General features: G+C 30.7%; 1 protein-coding gene across 7 annotated transcripts in view; it reads right to left on the reverse strand.

Annotated features, from left to right (window-relative positions):
• LOC117165841 (Rap GTPase activating protein 1) overlaps positions 1–26403 on the reverse strand; it is a 250180-nt gene that overhangs the window by 13079 nt on the left and 210698 nt on the right. For all 7 annotated transcript variants that reach the window (XM_033349241.2, XM_033349246.2, XM_033349245.2 and 4 more), the window contains one exon: positions 11140–11448. In XM_033349241.2, the coding sequence (XP_033205132.1) occupies positions 11140–11448 (309 nt within the window). The remainder of the gene's footprint in view (positions 1–11139; positions 11449–26403) is intronic.

Below are 26403 nucleotides of genomic sequence, written 5' to 3' on the forward strand. Positions count from 1 at the left end.
TATTAAAATGTGTGAAGTTTACAAAGATGGAGTTATATTTAAGAATAATTAAGCGGTTGTTGAGAAAAGCTTTTATGTTCAAACATGGAACTACTGATAACACTATCTTTAGCCACGATAATATCGACGGGGTACTGCGTTTCCTTTTTCACATAATTAACTGTATTCAATCGAATTCTATTGACACTCACCTGTATGTTTCTTTCGTTTCTGTTATTTTTAGGAATTTTATTACGCAGATAGAGAACGAATTTGATATCAAAAGACAGAATAAAAAAGAACAATAATCGACTTTCGAGGGAATTAATTTTCATCCACATCAAAATATTACATAGTTTGATTTCTATAAATAAAATTCAAGATTAACTATTTAGTTGAACATTTCTATTTATATGATATTTCTCTGCAAATTTGATCGTTTATAGAATGTAAAGAAATTTTGTGGTAAGAACAACATTAGTTCTATTTCTGCAATTGCTTCGTATCATATTTTGCATAATATGTTACAAAGAAACAGTAACAAATAATTTTTATACAGCGCAAATTATACTTAAGGGTTAGATTAGCAAACATGTTCGTCAATAAATTATTTCACAAACTTCATTCCTTCCTTCATTTTCAGATCTTATCACAAATGTTACTTGTAACAAATATATGACCATTCTTCTCTCCGGTGATTTTTCAATCTCTACATGAGCGACATATAAATATAAACAATGCGTTAATGAACTTGAATGACTAATACATTGTTTGAATGTATTACTGTGAATGTGTATTACTGTGTATTTACACCATTTAAGTATGTTAAGGGCATCTCTTGTGTTTGAATGATATCTACTAATGAATGTTGGAGAATTTCTGTGTTTGATGTTTACTCTTCGAGAGTTGGAAAATGTCTGCTTATGTCTTTTACTGGGAGAGTCCGAACCTTGCTTTGTATATTCAGGATGCGTGCTGATTGATTGTCGTTAAAAATGTAATTTTCCAATCAATAGCACCCTAAGTGACGTGATCGCTCTCCACGTGTTCTTACTACGCCATCTTCTACTATGTGTGGAGCTTTATCTAAACTAACGCAAGACATTCAGTTTTTCAGAAAGGTTCCAGGTCAGAAACTTCAGCAACTGCTACTGTTATGTATAAGTACATATGTGTTTCTAAATTTCCCTCCGGAAATACCAAGTATATAACACATCCCTTACTACTCAGTACGAAAGAAACTAACGATAAGATTCTAAAGAATATGCGGTTTATTACTCTATAATATATGCATATATTAAGATTAAACTAAAAAATGAGCATTTTTTACGAGCACGCTACAGTATTTACTAACGAGACTTCACGTGCTTCTTTCGTGTGTTCCGGACGGAATAATAAATTTTCGAAACTGGCAAAGACATGTTATATATACTCACTATACTGTGTTCGAAAGAGTTTTGGTGAGAATGCTTCAGAGAACTATATTTCAAGGAACATGCTCACGTACATTATGCAAAAAGTATTCGTTAAAGTCAAGTAATGCGTAAAATGAACAAATAGAAGTACATATGTAAATAAATAGATACTATAGAATGTTTCAAGGAAGTAGACAAAGTTATAGTTTTAAATCAGTAGAAGATAAAACAAGATTTTACTAGCCAACACGAAAATCAAAACAATGGATTCGAATATGTCTGCTTTGGAAATGGATACGTTTCAACAATTTGTAGGTCGCTTGTATTTCTTTAAATGCAACTACATATTTTTTAATGCACTGATACATTTCCTCATTCTTTATAAAAAAATGTTAAAGTACTTATGTATCTTGAAACGATTACACAGTTCAAAAAATATATGGGTGTATTAATTTTAATTTAGCAAAGTAGTATCTGAATTAATAAGCTATCAATGACTGAATTTGTTAGTAGAACTTAATATCTTCTTACAAAGAAAAATCCATCAAAATTCACGTTGCTTCATGGGAAATTCCCTATCTTTTATCGTTTTAGAAGTATGACTTGATCTAATTACATAGGATAATCTGTAACTATATACATACATGTATACAAATGACATGAAAATATTTAGCTTCATAAAGATTAGTAGCATTAAAACATACGGAAAAGAAGTATTACAGAAAGAGACACGTTTGTATCGAATTAATCATTCGTAATTACAATATCTACTTCCACGAGTTCAACAACCGTAAACACTCAAGGCAAACCAAGGTTACGTACGATATTTCTACAACTCTTATCAACAGCAAAGCGTACAAAAATTTAACGTTAATACTAGCTAACTTATATGCACACTCTGTTTTTAATCAATATTGCTTCGTCTCGCTATCAACGAGTTTAAACATGAGCAAAATTTCACCGCATTCCAGTTCGTAATAAATAATTTCGGAAAGAAGTTCATACGTATAATAGTTGAATAAACTCCATGGCAAACGGGATGCCTTAATAATTTGCGTTATAATACGCGTCGTATTCGAGCGAAAGAGTTAATTAGGTGAACGATATTTTATACAACGAATGTATGTACATACATTATTAACGGATTGGTTGGCGGGTAGAGCATTCTTACCGACACTGTCCTAGGTCTTTCCTATATGAAAGAAGAAGAATATGTGGCATGTTCTTAGATTCGAGCTAATGCAATAGCACGAAATATTCCAGGAAGTAGAATAATAGCAATCTTTTTAATTATACTTTTAATTGAAATAATCAGATTTATCACGAACAAAGTCCATGCTGTGTGGTTTCTTTTCTTTCACTCCTAGTATCGTGTATCACGTAGCTTTGCAGGATTATGCTATCACTCATTTCTTTGCATCGTGATGTTAATGTCTTCGTAGATTCGAGTATAACCTCTTTTATGCGTTAAAAAGTTGCATACATATTTTTTCTTCCTTTCTTTTTGCCACTTGAATGTGGAATTGGAGCGTTATAAGAGAAGTTAAAGTACGTACATACTCCGTAAAATATACTAGAGAATGTCTACACTTTTCGAGAATGTATTTTGCTTTCTGTTCTTCTACATACAAGTGTATTTAGTAATATGTAGCACGAGGAAATATACGAGAAATACTTTTTAGATTCTGGCAAAATTGCATTTTGTATTTTAAATGGTACTGAATTCGCAAGAGAACATACATATTTATATTTCTCTACTATTTATTACATCCGCTAGAGTTAATTGCCAATAAAGCTTACAACATACAAAAACGAGTCGTATTACACTATGCGCTCAGTTTCCTGTGACTAGATACGAGAATGATTTACTTTTCATAATTTCCTTGTTATACGTAAAAATACACCTTATATTTAAATCAAATAACTTTTTTGATACATATACCTAATACTCTTACATAAGTTCCTGATTATTTTGCTACGCAATAATGGAAAATCATTTATGTAAAGAAAACATATACATATGATGCAACGGTAAACCGTTAAAATAGAATATAATTCCCTATAAGGTAAAAGTTATAAAGTTAAAATTGTATAAGATGTTAGTACTACTGTATTTGAAATAAATAATACACAATATCAAACAATTTCTTTGCTGTTACTCTTAACTCATCTGTCAATTTTTGAATTAAAGCTATGTTAAAATTTAAACACCAAATAAGCATTTAAATTAATATATATCATGATATAATATCTTCTATAGAGCTAAATAACTGCCATTAAATAAATTGTTTTTAAAGTTTCATAACTCTAAAAATATCCGAATGTTAGTAGTTATCAAACCTATTTACGTAATAGGATGCTAGCAAACATGCATATCAATGACGAATTAGTAAAAATAAAACCGAATATTATACTCAATGCTAAATTGATTAGAATAAAATGATTAGATTAGATAAATGATTAGAATAAAAATTGAACTGTGAGTGTTCTTTTTTCTCTTAAAATTTTTTCACAATATATAATCATTAACATTATTTTCTTATCTTTCCGATGTTAATAATTGACCTACCCGATACGATTCGGCCATTACTGATAGAAGCTACTCTGTCAACATGCATAAAAAAATATCTCTTTCTCCCCATTTTCTCTCTCGCATGTGCCCCTTCGATTCGGTTATCCAAGTAAACTACGGTTATCGTATGTGGCTGATATATTTATGATGATTCTCCAAGCGCTTTACTATTAGCTATCGAGACCCGGATATTCGAGGAAGATAGATAATGGGAGTAAGTAATTGAAGAAAGTCTTAATAATCCTAATGCTTTTAGGATTTTTTAAAAGAATCTTCGTTGCTTCATTAACAATACGACAAATTATGATCTAAGAATCTCTTGCAAGATAATTTTATTAATTGCTTTCATTGCTTTATTGAATTCAAAAAATATTTAAATACGATGTGCTTCAGGAAACGGTATAAAAGTCGATAAATATATCCTACAGAATACATGCGAAGTATTCAATGAAACAAATAATGTTTGACGTTGTCAGATACTGTATTAAAGTTGAAGAAATTATTACCAATTATTATTTTTGTATCTCCCTTTCCCATCATACAGACATATATTTTTCTTGAACGTTTCAATTTTAATCATAATTAGAAAATTTTGCGTCACCAAATGTAGGAAGCAAGATATTAAAAATAAATAAGATAAATACAAAATCGTTGCATCAGATATGCACTGAAAGAGATGACAGTAAATGGATGGTTGGATAAAACGGAATGGAAGAAATAGCGTTCATTATTTCCTAGAAGAGTAGAACAGTAAAACTGGGAAAGAAATAAACATATCAGTAGCTACAATGCACCATTTCGTATACTAATTGGAGAAGAAAATTGATCTAACCATTCTCCTAACAGTTCTTTATTCATCACAATTCGAAGTAATTTCCGCGTTACTTTATGGCAATTACAGGCAAATGTTATTATATTGATATAATTGTGTAAAATTATAACTAGATATGTTAATTAGTAAAATTAAAGTGTCTATAAATGCATTTAATAAGAAAAATTAGTATATTTCTTATTAAGAAATTGAATTTAAGCAATGTTGTAGCTGTTGTTTTCAATTAAAAGACAGTTTTTAGTTAAGCACAAAGTGAATTAATTAAACAATTCAACTAAATGGTATAACGTACTCAATGATTCGGCAAACAGATAAAAACAATTTCATTTCATTAAAAAGAAAGGAATGTACTTTAAGGTAATTCCTGAAAACACTTCCCAAAAGCACAAAGTTGTTTCCTCATGAATTCCGTCTTCACGACTCTATGAAATTTACAATAGCTTAGAAACTTTTCCTCTTCCTTTGTCCGCTAAATTTATGTACGAAAACTTTGACTCCCTTTATTTTTAAAAAGCGAGACACTTGAGAGATAAAGTATGCTACTTTATTTATTTTTATGAATTTTAATATCAAACTTTCAATCTATGTTTCTCTGCGTGGCAAGCGAAAGTAATATTGTAATTAATTCTTCGATCACTTCTAGAATAATTAAATTAATGTAATGAATAATTAAAAACTGTTTCTTAATTTGAATTTATATTAAGAATTATTTTTCTAGAAAAATGTCCTTATGTAAGAATAACCCACAAATAATAAATCTAAATAATTAAACCGTTTGTATATAATACATCAGCTTTCATTCTACTAAATATCAATTTAATAATTCGAAATATGTATGATGCGGAAAATATCTATATTATTCGAACAATAAACTATTTTAATAGATGCACGATTAGGATTATGAGTGAAAATACTCGGTTATATAAATTATTGCAATAACAGTTTCAGTGATCTACAATCAACGAGAATACAATTATGTGTACTGTACAAAAAATAAACGAGAGATCTAGTAGTACAATTTGTAATAGATCGGAAATTTGATAATCGAAACTAGCATTAACTCCAACTTCGAAATAAACATGTTTCTCATTAATTTGTAACAGTAAAGATAAATCACTATACACGCATGAGTCTCTCAGTATTCTCCAAACAAAAACGCCCAACACTTAATTATACTTTATTAATTCCTCATTATACCTTATTAAATAGAACGTTTACTCGCGATTTCCGATATTCTCACGTCACAGAGGAACGATCGGCGTACGAAAGCCCATTGGAAAGGTAAAGAGAAAGCGAGCAGTTATATCCTTCAGAATTCCGCGCGGTCTCCCGACATTTCAATGAAAACCGCACAAAGCTATAAAAGAAAAACCCCGGAAGAAGCGGACAAAAACAACGCAACTGAAAGAGCCTGACCGTAGCGTAGCCAACGCAGAGTTAGTATCTACACAAATAATTCCGCGTTGGAAAATGAAGGACGAGAGAGGAGGATGATGAGCAAGAGGGCAAGCGGAAGAAAAGCGGAGGTACCTTAAAAGCAGTTAAGGATGAAAATCAGGGATGTCGAAGAGAGGAGGCGAAGTGAGTTTCTTCTTATATAGGCATTGCTTGTAGACTATGAGAACGTTCCCACTCCCACGCCCGAAGTACTCTTTTCCTTTACCTGCGCCTCTTTCCTTCTCCTTTTCTTTCTACCTCGCTTCATCTTCCTTTTCTATCCACCTTCATGATTCCTACGTGTGTAGAACGCTCGCATTCGCAAGCCGTACTACAGGGTGATTGTAAAGTAATCTCGCGTTTTCTTATATTACGCAGGAATAAGATCGAGATTGTAAACCAACATAATAAATTCATAAAAGAAATCAAATCCGTAAGATATTTATGCAAAATCCGCAAATACGTAAATGCCCGGATATTTGTGTAGTGTAGATATATAAGAAGACGAATGAAAGTTGGGTCTATGTTAAGGTCGATGATACTTATCCCAGACTGGTACACTGCAGCTGTCTTTTATCAAGATGAGACACTTCTTACGATACGGAGTGTATCTTTTATTTTTTGTGTGGAATGAAAACGAGAAGTTTCAGATACTCACTAGAGTAACTCACAACAGCATTCCTGTACAAGTTTATTTGTCTGCTTTTTAGCTTGATCCTTTTTCTCTCTTCATTAACTATGTAATTTTATTAACGTTGTTATTTAAACTAATTTCAGTGATTCAAGCTTGGATATATTTTGTAACAGAGATACATTTATACTCTCTATGTTTACCTTATCAATATTTTATTACAGGAAAATAGAGTGAAATAAAACAAAGTTAAATACAACGAAATATGCAATATCACACACAAAAAAATAGATTAATATCGTTACGTTATCATTACTTTGTAAAAAAAATGATGCGAGTAGATGTATTTTTTATCTAAGGATCAAATTTATTTTCTAATCACCCTGTATTTACCGAGAGCCATCATGCTTTGCAGCACGCATAGTGTTTTACATATGCATGTCTTGCCCATTAACCGTACTTGGAGCAGTTGCGGGAGAAACGGCAGAAATTAGTTCTTCGCGTGATATTTTTCAAAATGCGTGCAAATTTTGCAATAAAATTAGAATTATTCGGTTCAGCGATCGACGTTATCAGTTTTTCCAATTTATCTTTAGCGACTGTATAACCAAAGGAATTAAATAGATTTAATAACTTTGGAATGTTAATTTTAATGAATGAATAGTGTTGTAACACGACCGAGATAATTAGCACTTAAAATAATTCGCTTAATTGTTACTCAAATAAGTTAACTGGGACTTAAAATCTCGGTTAAACGAACTGTGAAACGATCGCTCGGTGAAACGATATCAGTCGAATATATTTTTCACGTAAAATCTAATTTGATTTAATTTATCTTTTTTATTTTCCATTTCTATCGGAAAATGTCAAAGATGCTTTGCTATTTTTATACGTCTTTTATTGATTAGGCTTAGTAATGTAATATGTAGTAGAAAATCATCTTGTAAAATCACCGCGAGCCGTATGAAAGCCGTGCTGCTCATTGAATTTCAAATTTTCCATTTTACAATTTTTCAATCGGGCTGCTTCTTCGGAATAAATTTCGATACTCGTTTCCGTAAGTTTGATATACTCGTGCATACAAGTATTTCAATGATTTTCCCATTGTATATGCATCTTTGATCAACATTCGCCTCTTTTTAATCAAACTATGTAGATATATTGTTCGTTCCCTCAACTGTATTGGGTGCATTTACGCTCATAAATATAAGAACGTGTTTCCATGATTCTGTTTAAATAACGCCATTACTCTTGGGTACAATGAAGTAATTAGCAAAAGGATACGGACGGTAATGTTCACAATCATCAGTGCTTGCTTCAACCTGCATATCTAGGCATTGTTTCAGAGTAGAATGACTAATCGGCTCAAGGTACACTGGCTAATCGTTATAATCTTATAATTTCTTCTCAACACTGCCCAATAATTATGGATTTAGAATTTTAGTAGCTACTCCAAAGCGATTTCGTACAACGTGTAACCATAAAATGGTAGTAAAACATACACGATGGAATTTATATTCGACTAGTTAAATTAATGGGCTAATTAATCTACAAGATCGAGCATCTATCGAAAGACATATGCAAATTAGTACAAATTATTGGACAACGAAGCTTTATCGGTTCGCAATTCCAAAGAGATACGAAACTTTTAGGAAATCGGTATATCTTGATACATTTGAACACCATAGGCACCAATCGATAACCAATATTGAATTCATGTACGCAATACAGTTTATGGAAACCTAAACACGTTTCCATTTTGCATTATTCGCGTATCGTAGTATTAATTAACTTCTGTAACGTTTAAAGTTACTGTAACTTTACGGAAAGAGGATGGGGTGCAACCAATGTTCCCTGCGATGCTAACGTATGAATTTATTTTTTAGGTATGCGCATGCATATATTCGCTATAATTTTACGAAAACAACAATATACGACAGTATAATTATAACTTCCAAAGCCTTGGTATTTTAGGGAATGCTTTGCGAGGAATAAATATGTATAATAAATAATGAAATACATAAAAATTAGAATTTTATTGCAAAAAGAAATTATTGTATTTAAAGCAATTTATGATAAAAATAAATTACCTATGATAAGCGTTCGAGTTCTATTAAAGTATAATATAATAGCAAATATCAACTAATATGTTATGTAAGTTTATTTGAAATTATCGGATATTTTAAGGAAACTAAGTGATATTTTTATATTTTACGTTTGCAGATATCACATGAGAATTAAGTATAACGACTAATCTTTTTATTGATCAATGTTTCGTAAGAGTGCTCGTGAAAATTGTACGTTTCTTAACGCCACAGATTGGAGTCGTTGCTATTAAAATTCTTAAATTTATTTTTGATTTAATAGTATAAATAAAATATGATTCTATTAAAAAAATAAAATAAGATACCTTTGGCAATTTATATTTATGAATAAATAAGTATTCTTCTGAATACCTTATATATATGATAGTTAAGGAACTTCAAAACATGATGTTTAATGAAATGTTTCAATGAAATTGTATAAGAAAGCTCTATTTTCGCAAAAAATGCGATTAAGTAAAGTCATAATTGTAGTTTAAACAAGAAACCTTTCAGATGTTTTATATATAAACTAATCTCGTTGTACTTCCTTTACTGAAACCTATTCAAATTCGTCATGTGACGAAACATAAATGAATATGCATAATGAAAGTAATGCATATAAAATTGTAAACATTGTACTCCGAACGAAAAACAATTTCATAGGACCAATTTTCGATTCATATTTCGTTAAAGTAATGTTCAATTAATACTTTATAAGACTTTAATTTTCAGTTATAATTTCATAAAAATACTTTCCTACGCTCGCACTTTCGACAACAGTGTAATTAATTTATTTCAAAAACAATTAATTTCGTCTGTTATATATCGTATAAGAAAATATAAAAAAAATTGTAATACTTATTACACAATACTAGCAGATTCTACACAATCTGAATGAAAGTTCAAACGGACAATGAAATACTATAGCGCAACTGAAAAATTTGAAATTAAAAACATTTTGTACGTAACATAATCATATTATATAAGAAAACATTTATATTTACAGAATTGTTTACATTTCCCTTTCTAAATTTTATACCATAAAAATGAATAATTGATGAGCTAATATTATTTTCAATATAATTAAAATTTAACTGGTTTTGCTTGTTTGCAAAACTTACGTACATATTCCAACACGAAAGTGGTAGTAAATTATAACTTACGCTAGAAGTCGTTAGTAATAAGCATGTAGCGTAGTCTGGAAACCTGTATCTTATTAAATAGTGAAAGAAGTATTTGAGTGCATACATATATAAGTATACTTAACATCTGATATTTAAGCAACGCCTAGCATTTAAGTTCCATAAAAATAAAAGTGAAATGATATATAATAAAATTATTATAAGTCTATAATCACATTTTCTTTCTCAGAAGATCAGAGAGTTAAAAAATTATTTTCCTCAATCCTGAATTAATAATAACATATATCTTTCAGTACCTAAAAAAAGCAGATATTTACTTTATATCTTTATAAATACTAAATAAACACCTAAACAAACATTGAATATCTCTGTAAATTGTAATTTTACGAAAAATTAATTTAATTTATACTTGAAAATCTAAACACCAATTCACCATGTACAAATTGTTTCTGTCTTCGTGTTTAGTTCATTGAAAATCATTTTCTTACATTTATACATTAAAATTATTCTAAAATCCCCAACTTTTTAACACGGGCATTAAATGGAATTACTCTCTATATTTCATACTTTTCATTGTTTACGTTGAGCTTTTAAAGGTATTAAGGGTGTTTTAGTAATTCCTCCAAGAATGAAAAGAATCTAAATATAGGAAAAAGCTCCATAATTCACATTAGAAGAAGCTCCACATCAGTCCTAAATTTAATATTTAGAAAATGAAATAGGTTAAAGTTCTGTAACTGATATATTCGTTTCAATTAATATGCATACTCTGCTTTATTCAGAGTAAGTATTGTTAAGTAATATTACTAAATATTACTAAATTTATTATCATTTTTTAATTTATTTTTTAATTTATTAGAAGCCTGACTTGTGGTCTGTAAAATTTCACTAATAATAGTTCAATCGTGCAAGTCGGCCCAGGAAGTATTTCAAAACAGTATGAACAAAATAGAATCTGATAAAATGGATATAAAAATAAAATTCACGATTAATATGTTAAATGTCGAAGAACATATTAGAGAATATACTCGTACATAATTTACATACCCTTCCAACGAAGAATCGCCTATAGCATTTAGCTGTATCATCTTGGTCTATCCTGGGTTGCCATGCAGGCTGCGCCGGAAGTAACGCCCTGCCAGCTGAGTCCAGGGCGTGTCGATGATCGGTACCGTCGACCCAGTATCCAGGCGGTGTCACCACAAGAGGTGGCTGAGTTCCGGAAGTGGCTTGCTGAAGCGCAGCCTCCATAAGAGCCCTGCCAGCGGGTGCATCGCCAACTGGTGACGGGGATGGCGTGGGTGTGTGATTATTCTGATTACCAGGACTCGACGCTGCCCTGTCCTCCCTCGGGGTCTGTAATCACGGCAGGCCAGTTCGATATGAGCTCAAATTCACCTCCAATGTAGTCTATCTTTTAAAAGCCCTTTCAGAATTTTAAATTGAATCGTTAAGAGATCTAGAACTTTCCGCAATTTAAGCCACTCTAATAATTGTCATTTTCGCATTTTGCTATCTTTAATAATACCCCGAAGAAAAGATTAATGGTGCAACGACTAAAAAAGCTTTTTTATATCAGAATATCAGAAATATAGAATCAAATATATATGAAGCATTTTTTAACTTGCGGTAGTTCTTCTATCAAAATTCTTACTATTTGTGTTATTTAAATTATGTTGGACATTATGACTTATTAAAGAAACGCATGTGAGCAATTTTTCACGTTCTTTCTCCTACCATTCTTATTAAATCTATAAAGAGAATCGTTTAATTTATGAAACCAATTAACCAATTAAAGCGCATAATACAATTCCGCGCATTGTATTATAAGATACAGACATACAAGACCTTAAATAAGGTATTAAAGATATTAAATAATTTCAATTATGGTATTCGTCTATTCTTCTTATACATATGGCTGCAGAGGCTCACAAAAGTATTTGAGCACTAACCATAAAAAATTTTTTTATACATTTTTAAATAAATTTTATTTATGTGTATGTTGTGTAAACACCGTCTTCAATATATGATAAATTTTTAAAATGGTCCCTCTAAATACTCCAGTTTATTAATATTAACAGTATTTAATTAATATAATGTTTTATATTATATACATGTAGTTAATATGACTGATCGTTTAAATACTTTTGTAATCTTTGGAAAGCATACACTTGCGCTGAATATCCTGTTGCTTCTACATATATATTTAGACTTGTTCCAAACTTTATTAATAGTTTAAAATGTTAAAAATGTTTCGTATAATATAAGTACATAATATATCCATAACAGGTTTCTACAAGTGTTCGAATCGGTTCATAAGTAAATATATATGTATGTACGCACGATGCAGTTCTAAATATGTACTCAATCGACATTGAAGAAGAATATTCATTTATTTTAGGATATACGACGTAAACTAACTGTACATTACGTGTACTTGCCATAAAATATTGCTGAACGGTTTTGTTGGCCGCGGGGGAAGCAAGCAATTATTCTTCTTTCTTCTCGCTTTCTTTTTAACTATTATTATTAGAGTACCGCGGCTGGCGCGTATATTTCTTTATTACATATGCGCTTTTTAATGAATTTCATTTGGCATTGTTACCAGCAATACATGTTGGTCCTATACCATTAACGTATGGAACTTCCACACTCGCTTTCTATGTTTCTTTATCGTGCCACCCCTTTTACGGAACTTTGAATAGTTTCAGTTACATAAAGAACCAGAATAGGATGCAGTCAATTAATGCCAACTACATATTCAGTGTAACAGACGCGAGCAAATGATGTAACAAACTAATTAAAAACAAATTGATGAAACTCCATTTTATGCTGTTCTGGATTCATTAGTGAATAACATTCGTTTGATACGTATACCGTGTAGTAAATATAATACATATATTACATTTTGCCGAATGAAATTTTATCGTGTTGCTCGTTTTATAATGTTTTTGACAGTCGATACGTTCTGTTCTGTATATGATGAGAATGGAGAAGAATTATTTGTTATGTATTTTTGCCAAATAACGTTGAAATTGAAACATTGAATTTGGACAAACGCTACGTTAAGTTGGATATATTAAACGTAGTAATTAAAGAAAAAATCCGGAATTAGTCAACAAGTACTATTTTTTAATAAGACAATATTAGACATTGTCTTATCGACAAAGTGCAAGCAGACAATTCTAGGTCATAACTGAGATGTTCAATCTTAATTGCCTTACTCATCGCGTATTTTTGCATCTACGAATCTTTTATCATGACAAGAAATCAGATACTCTAGAAGTCTGTAAAAGCTTCAAAGAAACCGCTAACGGAAAAGATAAGTTAAGTGCAAAATATAAATAAAAAACATTGATACTCGTTGTACTATTATTTCGAACCAAATTATGTTCTACGTACAGTGACTCAAGTTAATAATATTTTTAAAATCGAGTAATACGATTATGACTGAAGCGTAAACAAGGAGAGTTTACATATCTTATTATATAAAATAATTTTTTTTATTAATCCTAGTCTAATTCACAGCGAGCAGAAGCGATAGTAAGTAACAGTAGGAAACAAGAGAAACTTGGGTTGAATGTAATTTCACAGCAATTACTCAACTTTTACTCAACTATGTAATCGCTTTAAATTCCTAACGTATGCAGGGACTCGCGTTACTATCTAGTATCCTGTTTCATTCTGCGTTAGCTGGTACGTTACATAAATAAAAGTGCACTTTCATACAATTTCAATCATGTCGCAACGCTGGCACTGAAGCGATCGATCGATCCACCGGAAGGGAAGAGGCAAAAGAAATGGTCGTATTGCAGGAAATCGGAATGTCTTCGACAATTCCGCATGTTCATGAAACCAGAACGACTGAATGGTTTCTCGGATTGAAAAAGAAAGCGAAGTAAGTGCATCGATGAATGTCAGTTAACATAAATGTCAGTTAACAATAAATAAACAGAAGGCGATTCGTTATGAAAAAATAAATAAAAAATTTGAAATAAACATTTATCATTCGACGTTTAGTTTTCGAGAAAAGCAATTCTACAAAACCGTTGCGTATGTACACACTAATATTTCTATTTCTCCTCTTTTAAATCCAATAATTCATGAAAGTCATGTAAACGTTGCATTAGAAAATTTAGATATTATATTAGAAGTATGATAGATATATTATTTGAATTACAGAACTGCTCAGCGAGCCTTACTTTAGCTATATATACACTACTGAAAATATTTATTGTATGATTCGATTGTATGATACTAAAAGTATAATAATCTAATACGAAATTCGTTTTCTGCCCGCTTGTATAATACATTTGCCTGTTGAACAATCTGACCCCAATCATACGCAGATTTCCTCCTTGAAGTATCTCGGATCGATTAAAAAATGTCGTATTTATTTCGAATTAAGAAAAAATTGATCGATCAAACAGATTTTCCTTTTTATAATTTTCTTACTAATATTTCTTTGTTCTGCTCTATTTTGGTACAAATACATAGTGATAGCTAAACTATGGATGTTTATCGCAAAGGATATAAGCATTATATACGCAAAAATGTACAAAATTCATCAAATATGAAAAGACATATAAATATTCAAAGCAAGTTACTTCTCATAGTATGAACAGATGAAATTAATTTTCATTTAGATTCTTATCATTTTTTTCTTGGTTAGGTATACCTGTCCACAAAAATATGTATCTGCATAAATATGCGCAGTTTAGTGGTAACGTATATGTATAGCATATAAAATATGGCTTCCGGTCGACAGTAAATTATTGTTGTTAAGTTTATGGAGAAATTATACGCGGATTTTCAATTACGTCGTCTCAAATCCTTGTGTCGTTCAAGGGTCTGCTATATCATATTTTCAACCGCACTCGGTACAAATATTCGGTCTGTGTGTAGTTTGTAGAGCAGTTATGCTGTTATTTAGAATGTTATAAACTATTTCTAATTCTAAGGCAAGATAAAGACTACTGTTATATAAGATAAAACGAGTTATAGCATAACGCTTGTATTGTAACGCTGTAGAACGAGGCTATATAACACTACAGTATGCTCCATTTACAAACGATACACTTTTAGTTTTACCCTCAATTAGATTTAATAAGTAACGTTCTGTTAGACTTGTTACACGTATGTATTCCTTTGTTGTATTCTTTTCATGAAAAATAAAACCATTAAACGACCTTATAATTACATATGTGAAATTAAGGTCGATATTAAGGCAGATGTAATTCCTATACGTTCTTCTCATTATGATATAATTGGCGATATGAAAATTGTAAATAAGAGAAAACGAATGATCGAGTAAAATGCGTAGCGATACCTTGCGAAAAAATATTTGATGAAGCAAATAACAAGTTATTGTGTAAGTACGTAGTATCGCACAATTCCGTAATACACAAACAGCTAAATACTTTGTCCTAAATTGGTTATATACATGTGTCTCGGTATACAAAATGTTATTCGACGTAATTACCCCATCTTAATAAATTATGCAAGTTTACTTTGATATGGAAACAAAAAAAGCTGTTTATCAAAACTATGCTTTGTTTTTCAGCAAAAATATTCCTTTCGTGCCAACTATTTGTTAATATCTAGAACAATTTTTCAAGTAGCTATAAAATAATCAGTATCATTTGAAAAAATTAACGCTACCAACGTCGTAAATAATACATTCAGAAGCAATATCGTAACGTTATGAATCACAGATGGTCTCGTCGCGATCATAATCGTAAATTTTCATCTTTCGATCTGCTAATTCCAATTAATTGCGCTATCTAGCAGAACCTATAGTGCGAAAACGACAGTATACATCTCTACCAAGCAAATTGGATCTCAACTATTTATGAATCTTCTGTTCAAGTCATTCTCAACGCGCAATAGAGCTTTATAGGTTTATTTTTTAAAAAGTCAGAACATTTTGCCCTTTTCGTTTCATACATACATACATATATAATATTTCAAAACCATGCTTTTTGCAATTCTTTTTTATGATATAGTATATTATATTATGTCAATATAATACAATACAATACAATATAATGTAATGTAATGTAATATATGTATATTATATTCAGTCGGTCATAAAGTCTGAACATTTTGATTGATTTGTAATAAGAGTGAATTTAACAAAATCGCAGATATTTATGACAAATTAATAATCATGAGTAATATTGATTATTTTCTAATGAAATCAACAGAGCATAGATTATAATTATCCATATACAGTCCTACCAGTAGCATATTACAATTATTAAGTAAGCAATTCACGTTGATATATGCATACCTACTAATCTTATCTAAATTATACATAGTTTGAAATTGAATAATCTGAAGATAAGAAGCTTCCTATAGTTTCAGTTCCAATAATAGCTTTACAATATTTAAAAATTACAAAAGCTAAATTCTCTGTTACATACATATTAGCATTTAAAATTCAACCGTATTGTATCATAATATTCTACTATAAACGGCTGTAATCACCATGAAGTATAAACTGGTTGAAAAACTTTTATTCGCAATTTTGTAATTAAATTGTACGGTACAAAAAATGAGAAAGTACCTGAGTATTTTTTAATTATAGCATATACATATGTGTATATAAATTAAAACTATATTATGTATCAAGATAAATGATATATAGAACTACATTAATCGAGGAAGCACAGATAAATACAAAATTGAAAAATACTTACTATATGCTCCTTGTAATATGAAAATATAGTACACATAGACATGTACATAGATATGTTTAGTATGTGTCTCTGTTTAGTGAAAAGTCTTAAGTTTACTTTCGACATTTACTGAAAACTAATTGCGAATAAAATGTAGTTTGGAGAATACTTGGAGCTATTAAAGTTTGAACGTATATATATAATAACAATTCAATCAACAATATAACAACAATAGCAATTCAATCAACCTTTGTTTCTAGAACGATGCCAAAAGGAATAACAAATTTATTAGACTTTTCAGTCGGAATATTTTTGAATTGAAATAGGAATAGAAAGTGTGGATCGAAACAAATTGAAATACCCTCGTGAGAATTCTCTAAAATTTTCATTTGTACTTCAAAAAGAAAATAAAAGAAAGTCTTGAAAGCGACAAATAATAGAATTTTAGGAATACAGATAATAGATGAAAATGAATTGTTATATTTAATAAAGTAACATTATGTTTCAAAAAGAAATGTATACACACGTCACACGCTTATAGAAAATTCTTCCATTTTCACGTGCAGTAGATTATAAAACGAAGTATTAATAATAAGCACTGCAATGAAAGCAATGCAAATTCATCATTTTAGGAAATAAACGAGTAGTACGATCGTTGAGTATCAGCTTTTGAAAGAGAAATATACCTATATGAAAGTATTTACGTAACAGTCTTCCGCCGATTCAATGAGAATTTAAACAGTTCCCGTAGGCACAGAAATTCAAATTGGAATATATTCACATGTCAAAACGGACGGTGTGTACACACATCTACAGTTAACAACGTTCAGGATGCTCTAACGTACATATACGTACATATATGGTAATAGATACGGACAACCGATAGAAATACCGGTAGTTTACTTATCAGACATCACATTGAAACATCGATTCGTTTGTCGAAGTACTTAGCATTTGCGTAATAATATTCCAACATGATCAAATATTTCCTCCTTCGCCCCCTTTCTCTCTCTCTCGTAAAACTGTTGTTATTATTTAAAGCTGAAATAAACTTGGCTCTCCAGCACCTGCACATCAAATTTATATAGTCTACCAAAAGTTTTCTTTTATTCTTTTACTAATATCACTCCTCAAACTGTTATACTTATATTATCTTAAACTGATGCGCATAAATTATAAAATGACTCTTTTACGCAAAGTTATATAACAAAATTTAAATTCAAGAGATTTAATCACAGTATCCAAAATTTTAAGTTATTTAAAGTATTACAATATTTTCCTTTTCATATTTAGAATGATATGCATGTATTTTATATATATGTGACATATGTATTATAATATTTTGCTTATTTTCCTTTTTAACTTAGGAAATATTTAGAAAATTATTAATCGTATCACGTTAAGCACGATTTCAAATTAAAACTACATTTAACTAATAATTTCTTTAAGTACCTGGATAAAAAACTGGGAAACATTTTTAAAAAATAACATGAAAATTTTGATAATTGAAAGAAAAATTGAAAAGAATTTTGATGTCTTTGTGGGAAATATAAAGATGCGAAGATTCAGAGAATGCATACTATGCATATACATAATGCGAAGATATATATACCAAATACATATATCACTTGTTATAATATTTAATGAATAAAACAAATCTTTGCTTAGGTTTTATCTCTTTACTCGTGTTCAAAAATATGAATTTACATAAATATCCGCAATGTAAAAATTATATTATATGTTAAAAGGATTAAATATCAGTATTGACATGACATGTTTAAAATACTAATATTTTGTATTTTAATATTTTAAAGACTATAATGATTAAATTATGCCTGCTGGTCAGTATTATAAGCTCTTAAAGTTTCATTATAAGCTTTTTTTTAATAACTAATAACTTCAAATTAGTACGTATGAATGAATATATTAATTTTAATTGAATACATATGTATGTCAATATATCTCAATAAAGATATTGATATGAAACATTTTTATTAACTACTGATAATACCTTCTATAAAAAATAAGCGAGGATAAATGTTCCTGATAAATTATATTACACAGCTGACAAAATACGTACATGTACAGCGGGTATAGCGGAAGGCATACGTAATGTAGCACATACGTTGGAAAATGCATCGAATACATAGCGTTGCAAGCAGGTGGCATGTGCTGCCGAAATATCAGCGGTTGAACGTTATCATGTGTCACACGAAATATCGATTATTGGAGACCGATTTTCAATGCAAGATGCGCCTTCGATAATTTCTCTCATTGTTTCTCAATACTCGATTAACTGTTAGTGAACTAGTTATTCATAAAGATAACTACCTATTGATTTTAGTACTTATAAGTATAAATCCAACATATTATTTTAAGTAATAATTTTTCGCCTGTTTTTAAAACTGATAGTATTGCAAAACATTAATTGGTTTTAATTTGCAAGTTATCGGAAGTATTAAGTATAAGTATAAGTATTCAGGTTCTATTTTAAAATATCATTATTTTTTAACCTAAAATTAATGTTGATAAATTATCTACAACCTTCGCCTTAAAAACTTCTAATTAATATAAAACATAAAATTATTAAGGAAATAAAGAATTATCCAATGGGCAACATATAGATTTACAATAGCTTTACAATAACATATTTTGTTACATAACATACATTCTTGTTATCCTTGACATTAGTGCTAGGAATATAATACGAAATTACACCAAAATATTTCCTATTTATGTTTATATAATGTCTTTTTCATAAAGATAAAATTTTATTTATGATTGAATATCGTAATTCGACTAAATTTTCCATTAAATAGAATGAAAATACCAGGAACAGATTACACATGAAATGATAACACAGTAAAGAATGTTCAAAATAATTTAATATTTCCTTTTCATTGTAAAATTAATCAAACAATTGGATTTGATTATCGCGTATGAAACGATTTTAATAAAACCGGCTGGTTAAAATAACCTAAAGCCTATGGTTGTAATTGTGAATCGACAGTGAATCGAATAATTTGATAAAACTATTTTTTTCATGAGAACTGAAATTTTTCGTATTATTTACAACGTGTAAACAATTCATAATTATAAATTGCAATGTTGAGCACGTTGCAGGTGATACATGACATCGTTGTATCGTAATATTCCGAACAGGTGTAAACGAGTGCGGAGCAATAAAATATCCAGTCGCTGTCTTATTCTAATTGTTAATTTAAACGACTTAAATTTCGGAAAAGTTATCCTTGTCCTCCACCAATCTATCAGAAAATCGATATCTATATAGTATATAATGAACATTTTCACACACACACACTTACAATGAGAGTGCAAACGTTTCCTATGAAAATCTTCCAAATTCAAATTTTAATTTAATAACGTGTTTAATAATTAGTTCTATAAATTTAATGAATTCTATACCATTTCGACTGCAAATTGGAAAAATTAATATTAAAATATCTTTTACGCGCTTGATTTCTGGATATGCAAAAATAAGAGAGAAACGAATTTCAATTTCGTAGCAGAATGGGCTGCGTAGCAGAAGCTGACTTTTCGTTCTAGAAAGAGGGAGTTTTGTTATTTCGTACAGCGATGTAAGCACGATTTTCTTTTTTCTCATACACGTATATCCGGACAGAGATCATAAGAATAATGAGAAATTCATAATATCCAAAATAAAGTATATAATACTTCGATGGATTACATTATCCCAGTAAATTAATTTAATCGGTCTTAGGTCTATTCGCGTAAGTATTGTAAGAAAACCGAAAAAGAAAAACCGAAATATTCCAAATTTAACTAAATTTATTTCGAAAAATATGCAGATCATTTTATTTTGTTATCTTTATACATCTGTAGGCTACACTTAGTAAATTTATGAAACATTGATATAATTGAATTTCCTAATAATGCAATTAGACATTTTGAATATTGTGGCGGATATAGTTCATCAAAAAATTGATTTTGATACAGAGTATAGAGAATTTGTGTGCCAGGATTTGTCCACTCAATGGATTGGTTGTACAGTGGATCTCTAGACAATTACAACGTGAAACGTTGAAAGGAGGCGATCAAGAATTAAGAGAAATTAAGTTTGTTAAATCATTCGTATTGAACGACACTTCGAAGCCCTTTTCCAGCGAAGTAAGTTGATTATGCGACTTCGCCTCTCGTTCGATGGAAAATAAACTAGCCGAGAATAGCAATGTTAACGTTATTTCAGGGAACTAAATTTCGACCATTCTATCGAAAGCACAAATAAAATGTATTCGACGATCAGGTAATAAAAACGACATGTACTGACCATAAAGGATAGTGAACGCTAATAATAGGAACATATGGTGTTGCGGCAGGTGATGCTATAATATGAACGACTACTCGTGAATATCAGTATTCGCACGATATCGAGCAAGCAATCAGTTATTTCAGTTTCCAGCTGGCTTCTCGCGCACCAAAGCGACGTGCTGGCCTTTTCTCGTTTAAAACATTTCGTAAGCAAAAGGAACGATTTCGTTCCTGGTCTCGGAGAATGGCACTTCCATTTGGATCTCGGGTCTAGACGTGCAAGTGAACGTCGTCCCTATTTCGATTTTACATACATGATTCTTATTTCTCACGTATTCGTTATTTTGTCAAGTTCTACGACAATAAATTGGTTCTTCATCGTTGTGAAATATTTATAAGCTTGTAATTCTTAAGTGAAAAACGGGGAGATACAAACATACTTTTCTATACAATTTATTCACATAAAAATTTATTATGGTATAATTCCATTTAAATTATTTGTATAATTACATATGTTTAACTTAATATGTTTTAGTCAATTTTAGCTTTGACACGCGTAAATATAATCTACAGTTAATTTTTAAAGAACAGGGTAGCTATAAAAAGTATATGTTACACCCAAGAAATTAACAATCCAAGTGACCAGTTAATTTCTCTTTCCCGGTTAACGGGACGACCCTAGTCCGTTATTAAATTGACAACATCTCCACGGTAAATCCTTCCTACATAATCTTCTAATTTCTACGTTAGGTACTAAAAACAAGTTGGATCTCAAAGTTAGATACCAGAAAGAACCAGTTTAAAGGAAAATTATTTCAATATAACACAATTTTGTATTCATATATGTAACGTGTCTACTCGTTAACTGGCTCATTTCTGCTATTCTGTTAATAAATTAACAGCATTGAATGGTATGTAAACAGATATTGATTTTGTTCTTGATAGAGAATGAAAAATATGTTAATTACGAACATGACAGTAAAATAATACAATAGCATATGATTAAATATCTCACGTTAATATTTTATCATTTCTCCCTTCAAATCCAAGCTGTATAAAGTAGATGTGTGGAATAAATAATTAAACGATTATTCAAGCATGTGTCGGAAACACATTTGCTCCCGTTAATTAAACAGTCGTCGCCTGTTCCTGGCCGACACTTTAACAGGCCAAGTATTCGCTTCGACCTTGCTGCTATTCATTTCGTTTCCAATTATACGTAACAAGATTGCTTTCTCGTTAATACACATCTGAATAATTTGGTTTCCTGTTTGAAGTTACGTCGATTAGTTACCGATCAACCCCGACTCATGCCAGCCAATAGTTGACAAACATACAACTAACCAAAGAAGTTTGCCTTTAAATAGAGTAAGAATATCTACACTGTAGTAATACCATATCCTAATAATCGTAAATATATTTCTGAACACTGCCCATAATTTATAGGTGTACATGTTAGGAATATAATCCACGTTAATTCAATTTTGATGTAATGTACAATTTCCTTTATTCCAAATTGACTCGAATCTATTGCACTGTTTTAGTGTAACTTATTCGAAAGCATAGTACAAATGCAATTTCTTTTATTCTCTCGGACATTGACGAACTTCGCGAGGTTGATTAACTAACAATTAATTCATAAGTTAATCTCGATAAGTTTTCGAATTTTTAAGAGGTAATTTTTTCCAATTTTACCTTCTTCTAATCCTAATTATATCTTATAATAATTAGGCATGTCGAATTGTATGAAATAATAATTACCAAAGCGATAATAAATTCCTTTGACTAAAACTTTCATTGATAACAATAAACGAAATTAAGAATTAATAATACAAACATTTGAGGTCTTTAGAACTAAAAAGAATTCAGTCCTTAAACTAATTAACAGCAAAATTAATTCCTCTAATATGAAAACATTTACATGGAAAATAATACAAAAACGATCAATGATTTTATGTTGATGCAAATACAAGAACAATACCACAAGCTATTTTCCACCTAATAACTTAATATTTATAAACAGGTATGTTTTCCATTCCTCGTGTTTATGCTTTCAGAGCATATACATAGGTCAACCTACTTTAAATTTTGCAAATGCTTCGATTATCTGAAGCAACGGGATTCCCCTGTGGAATCGGCCGATCTAAAGATAGTTGAATAGAAGTCGCGATGGAGTTGCTGTCACTGTTTAACTTTTTGTTCCACTTCCACGATCCTTTCCCCCTGGTAGCATTGCTTCTTCTTCCCCAAAGCTTCGAACGGCTCCGGTTTATATTTGGCAGTGAAGGAAAGGGAGCGAAGAAGCGTAGAATGACGGCGAACCAAAAGATCATCGTGTCTTTCTTTTCGTTTTTCCACTAGACCATCTCGTATATGGTTCATCCTTTTTCTTTTTGTTGCTCGTTCCCTGTCGTACACGAATTTAGAGCCACTTAAATTAGTGGCCGAAGGATAGGGGGAAACGGGCAGCAAGTTCTTCGACAACGAATGGCACACGACTCGGCATCAGAAACTACAGGAAGTTGAAACCAGACGAAGACTTTGAAACGTAATCCGAGCACCCACATCCGCATTACTTTTAAACTCCACCGTGTCTTTGCCCCTCCTTTTCATTGTCCCTATGAAACCGGCTACACCACTTTCTTTTCCTTCAATTTAATATTTTCCTTCTTTTCCAATACCTTTCGTTTCTCCCCCCCCCCCCCTCCACCTCCATTTTCAGCCGTGTTCAACCACTCTCAGTCTTGTTAAAATCCTATTCATTCTTGAAATCCGTTGAGATGGAACCGCACAGAACGAGAAAGTTTCGCGTCTACGTGCTTGCACGCGCATTAATATACAGCTGAACTAACGGTAACTTTTAAAACGCTCTTCAACCAACAGATTAACCGTAAGAACGAATTTTCGACTGTACGAAATTTCGATTTTCCAGAACGAGGCTTGTATGTCGCGTATAAATACGCATGACGCTTTTTTACTTATTGTTTGATTTGTTTTTGTAGCTATTGAGTAATTCATTTTTAAATTTCTGTTTAACGTATAGTAACGAACAATGCGAATAATACGAAACAAGACAAGCGATGAATGTTTAATAATTTCGTAAAATATCGTCAAATTTACATAATTTTCGTATATTATACAAGATATGAGTCATAAATCATCGGAAAGGAATTTCTGTATGTCGTCGACATACATATTTTAGGATAAAAGTATATTTGTTCTACTAACTAAATTCTGACACGCTAACGTTATTGAAATAATAAAAATTAATTAATGTTCCTACTACGTAACTTTGATTATAGAATATTCCAAAAATAATATTTGGCCAACTAATTAACGTTCGCTTTGCATTCATTCGAAAGTGCCTTATCGTTTTAAATAGAAGTGCTTTGAACGCTTTATTTCTTTCTTCATTAAAACTATTCCTAATGTGCGTTTCTCGGTGGAAACGGGCACGAAATGGGCAGTTCAATTACGAAATTTCGTTTTCGCATTTAATTAATGCTCGGAACGAGTATTCAACACACGTTGGTGGTCCTATACAGTATACGCAAATAACGTTAGTATACCTATAAACCGCGTAATATTTCGCAAGCAATTGGATAATTTTGCGATGCGTTGCATTCGGCGGCAAGCAAGCAAACGCAAATATATATGTGTGTATGATTAGAGAAAGGGCCGAAGTGAAAGAATTTCTAGCGGCAGCTTTCTTTTTTGTGGAAACTGCGCCGTGGGAAGACCGAAGAAAAAGACGTTCCACTTGCGTTTAACGGGTTAGAAATTATAACATTCGTGTTCTGTTCTGGGAGTTCAAGAACGATGAAAAACAATTGCTATTATGGCTGCTTTTCCTGGCGATTTTCAATGTGGAAGAGTAGATAGGAGAAACAAACGAGATGGCCTTAATCACGATTTAAATATTTAAACATGACGCCACGCGCTATGTATACCTACAAAAGTACGATTTCACGATGATACGATAGAGAACTACCACTTTGTATGCACATCCAGCGATGTTGTATTAGTGAGAATCCGAATAGCGAGTTCTAGAAGTCAACTTTTACAAATACAACTTTTACAGCTGAGTGTTAAAATGAATTAGATGAATTATTAAATACTATTAAATAAATGAGAAATACACCGTGTTCCATAGCTATGAAGTAACTAAGAAAAAAAAATTGTATAACAAGAAGGAATAATACCGAAATACATATATAGCTTTATTTATTAAACTAATTACTCTTCTTTCAATAATTGATTTTTGCATTTTTGGCGTTGCATTTCTACATTCTTTCTCTGCGTCTATAAAAAACTACAGAACTAACATGTTATGTTATACCTATATTTTTACATGTTAACGTGATAAGGAACGAAGTATGTCATGTTTGACATCATACTGAGAAACAATTTATCCTCTTCTCCTCAAAAAGGAATAAATTATATTCACTGGTAAAAAGAAAAACTAGTTCATTCCTTTTGTAAGTACAGATCCAACGTAACAGAATATTTCGTTACACAAAAATTGAATTCAGACTACAATGAAGTAAAATTGTATTAATGACCCTTATAACTTTAACTGTTGGGTTGTGTATTCTTCAAGTCAGTATTTATCATGTTACATCTTGTACTCTGTATATATAAATTGAACATTTTTAAGTTTACAATTATCAGACGCAGTGTGTCATCAGATTCTCCTTGTTTCTATTTATATTAATCAATGATTATTTATTTATCGTATTACACCATTTATTTATATTAAAATTACTCTATAAAACTGTATACATAGTACAAAATTATACTTGAGTACATATACATGCGTATCACAAAATTTTCAGTGTTAAGATGAGGCTTAAAAGTTGATACAACCTTCCTATCGAACGGAACGGGTCTCGCTGCAAATATCAAGCTAGTATTTAAGTAAATATCACCTATCATCGGTTGTGTGTTACTAGGTAAAAGCTATTTCCGTATAGTGTGACGTAATGATGCACAATTTGTCGAAAATGTCTAGAGGTGAACGCAATTTATAACACGCTCATATTTACATGTAGTGATTATCAAATTGCAAGGATATTCGAATTTGAAACATATACATATTCTCTGTGTATTGAAAAATTGTTTCTAATTAATAATAAAAATCAGTTATAAAAGATACAGTGAATTTTCACTCTACGACATTAAAAGAAAAAGAGAGTTCACGTGCCATTAAAAGATTTCTTTTTTAATTGAAGCTTTTGAAGAAAGAATAATTTGGAGAATAGAAAAGATTAATTTCACGACGTAGAAGTTAAATGTCGGTCTATTTAAAAGAACATTTAATTCAATTTTATGTAACTAATTA

The sequence above is a fragment of the Bombus vancouverensis genome, chromosome 3 (genome assembly GCF_051014615.1).
Source record: "Bombus vancouverensis nearcticus chromosome 3, iyBomVanc1_principal, whole genome shotgun sequence".
In the NCBI taxonomy this organism is placed as follows: domain Eukaryota; kingdom Metazoa; phylum Arthropoda; class Insecta; order Hymenoptera; family Apidae; genus Bombus; species Bombus vancouverensis.